Source organism: Teleopsis dalmanni, chromosome 1 (genome assembly GCF_002237135.1).
Source record: "Teleopsis dalmanni isolate 2A chromosome 1, ASM223713v2, whole genome shotgun sequence".
Taxonomy (NCBI): Eukaryota; Metazoa; Arthropoda; class Insecta; order Diptera; family Diopsidae; genus Teleopsis; species Teleopsis dalmanni.
In genome coordinates, this window is record NC_051846.1 from 23,187,011 (window position 1) to 23,190,361 (window position 3,351).

The 3,351-nt window shown below is 29.9% G+C and overlaps 1 protein-coding gene across 1 annotated transcript in view; it reads left to right on the top strand.

Moving 5' to 3' along the window:
- Positions 1 to 2,472: 2,472 nt before the first annotated feature.
- LOC119678374 (angiopoietin-related protein 7-like) overlaps positions 2,473 to 3,351 on the top strand; it is a 13,721-nt gene continuing 12,842 nt past the window's right edge. Inside the window, exon 1 of the mRNA XM_038090171.1 lies at positions 2,473 to 2,483. Coding sequence (XP_037946099.1) covers positions 2,473 to 2,483 — 11 coding nt within the window. The remainder of the gene's footprint in view (positions 2,484 to 3,351) is intronic.

The window sequence follows — 3,351 nt, forward strand, 5'->3', positions numbered from 1 at the left end:
AATAACTAGTTAATCTAACGAATTGATTAAGTAGTTAATCTAGCCATAGATCTAGTAGTTAATCTAGCCATAGATTTAGTAATTAATCTAGAAATGGATTAAGTAGTTAATCTAGCCAAAATTAAGTAATTTTCTAGCTAAAGATTAAGTAGGTCATCTGGCCATAAATTATGTAGTTATTCGAACCATAGATTATGTAACTAATCTAGCAATAGATTATATAGATAATCTAGCCATAGATTTAGTAATTAATCTAGAAATGGATTAAGTAGTTCATCTGGCCATAGATAATGTAGTTATTCTATCCATAGATTTAGTAATTAATCTAGAAATGGATTAAGTAGTTAATCTAGCCAAAACTAAGTAGTTTATCTAGCTAGCTAAAAATTTAGTAGTTCATCTGGTCATAAATTATGTAGTCATTCCAACCATAGATTATGTAACTAATCTAGCAATAGATTATATAGATAATCTAGCCATAGATTGAGTAGTTAATCTAATCATCATTAAGTAATCATTAAGTAGTTAATCTAATTAGAGATTAAGTAGTTAATCTAATTAAAGATTAAGTAGTTTATCTAATCATAGATTAAGTAGTTAATCTAGTCATTGATTAAGAGCTTTACCTAATTATAGATTAAGTAGGTAATCTAGTCATTGATTAAATAGTTAATCAAGATTTATATTACGTATTTAATTTAGACATAGATTAAGTAGTTTATCTAATCATTGATTAAGTAGTTAATCTAGTCATAGATTAAATGGATAATCGAGTCTTATATAACGCAGTTAATCTAGCCATTGATTACGTAGTTAAGCTAGCTATAGATTATGTACTTAATGTAACCATAGATTAACGATTATACTTAAGTGGTTAATCTAAATTGGAGTAGTTCATCTATAAACGATTCAGTTGTTAATCTTAATCATAGTTGTCAATCTATGACTAGTAATTTTAGTTACGAATTGACCTTTTTTCTCTAATCAAATATCCACTATTACTTTAACATTCACTTATAATTAAATAAATATGAAATAAATATAAAATAAATTTCTTGCATTAATGAGAATAACAATGGGTTCATAATCTTAGAATTTTTTTAATCATTTTTATTGTGCTACTTACCAAAGTTTTTTGCGTTTATACCAATATTGACAACATGTTTTATTTGGCCAAGCAACATGATAGAACTGAGCCCCATATACAATACTGTTACACAAGTTTGAATTGATCTATATGAGAAGTTTAAATGTAACGAATCAGGACGACGGATATTTTCCACAGGCATAACACCAAAGCATTGAGCCATTATCAAAACTAATGAAAGGAACAAATTTATAATAAATAATACACATTAAAAAAATTACTATATGGTCGGCTCTAAAATTTTCGGTGAGACGTATAATATTTTATTTTGTTCAATTTATTCGTCAATATTTTTCTAATCCATAAAATAATATATTAACCATTTGTCTGACATATCTATTTCTTCATTCCCTTCTTTATTCGTGTCAAAGAATTTATGCCAAAACATCCTTTCACGCTTTGCAAATAGATAGTAGTATTGGTCTTTGATGTATTCGTAAGCCCACCACTTCCAGAATAATTGCTATATAGCAGTTTCAATTGCTTTTCCATTATACTGAGAACACCATACAGCCAAATAAAATTTAAAGTGGAAACTCTGATTTTACTACAATATACGAGCTTCGAGAGAGAATCAGATACTCTGTTGAAAAGACCAATCTAGAAGCAAAATTAGTTAATAATTTTGATCCCAATGGTCAATGGCTTTCTCATGAATGAATATTTTTGTAAAATATAGTCCACATTTTTTTTTTATTAACTTTATGGGAAATAGTTGTCAACTTTAATTTGTGGTTATTTAAAATATGTTAGAGATTTATGGATTTTTTACTTATTTTGATATTCATAGCATTTGGGTGCCAGAAGAAAGAGCAGCAGCCAAAATCTTCGAAGTCAAAACAACGAGAAGAAAATCAAGACCGAGAAATAGCTGGATTGACAGTATCTGACAGATATAATAGTTATCAAGTGGAAAATAAAAGCCTAAAATAAAGAAGAATGGAAAAATGTCGTAAAACAAGCTTAGGTTCTACATGGACTGTAGCTATGGTTGATGATGATAATACGAGGGTGGTTTGACAAGTCAGTGACTTTTTGAATTTCCCGCGCAGTTACTCCAAATGCAACAGTGCTGCCGTCAGCTGTAATCTACCAGTGGGTAACTTTCTAATTTTGAGCAAGCTACGTCATTCAGTTGGTGTTTGATAGCCGTTCAAAGCAGACAACCTCGTTAATTTTTACGAAAATGGAAAAAAGTGAATTTCGTGTGCTGATTAAGCATTCGTAACCAAAATCCACGAATTGGGATACGAACTGCTACCCCATCCAGCATATTCTCCAGATTTAGCCCCCTGCGACTATTTTCTGTTGCCAAACCTAAAGAAATGGCTGAGCGGTATGAGATTTGAGTCGAATGAAGAAGTTATTACCGAAACAAACGCTTATTTTGAGAACTTTGAGAAAACCTATTATTTGGGAATAGGAAAATTAGAAAAACGCTGGAGTAAATGTATCGAGATAAAAGGTGATTATGTAGAAAAATAATATATTTATTTGCCGAAAAAAATTTGTTTTATTCAAAAAGTTACTGACTTAACAAACCGCCCTCGTAGCATCTAGGTACTGTACAGCTACAGTATCAATTTAGCGTGAAACTTATCCAACTGTTTTTTGGTTGACCACTGAGGTTGTTCTTGTTTCTAACAAGGAATGTTTTATCAACGTAGGCAAATCTTTTTTGTCAATTCGAAGTATTGCGGAATATATAGTTTTATAGGAGATAGGCGGTTGTGATTAATTAACCCCATTCATGGTTTTTAACGCTACCCAAACTTCGCATTAATATTATACATATCTCTATTCCCTGCATATTTTCTATTATACATTGTTTTTAAAATATTAAAAATTGTTTTTATGAAAACCAATGTAACTTATCCTTTATCGGGATGGATTAATTATTTTACATGTACATTATAAACAATGTATCTTGTGCAACAACAATATTTTTTTCTTGCGTAAGTTCCTTTTGTATGTCGAACCATAAACTTTACATGCCACCATTATAAATAGAAATTTCTCATGAAGAACCTTACCTGGTGCAATAGCTCGATGAAACGTCTCTTCTTTATTTTTCTTCACATTTTTACTTTTTATCGAGTTTAACTTATTTTCATCTGAATGCTTAACATCATCGGTTTCATCATAAACTGAGATTTTACTATCCGATTTATTTGAATTTTTCATATCTCAAAAGCGGGTTTACT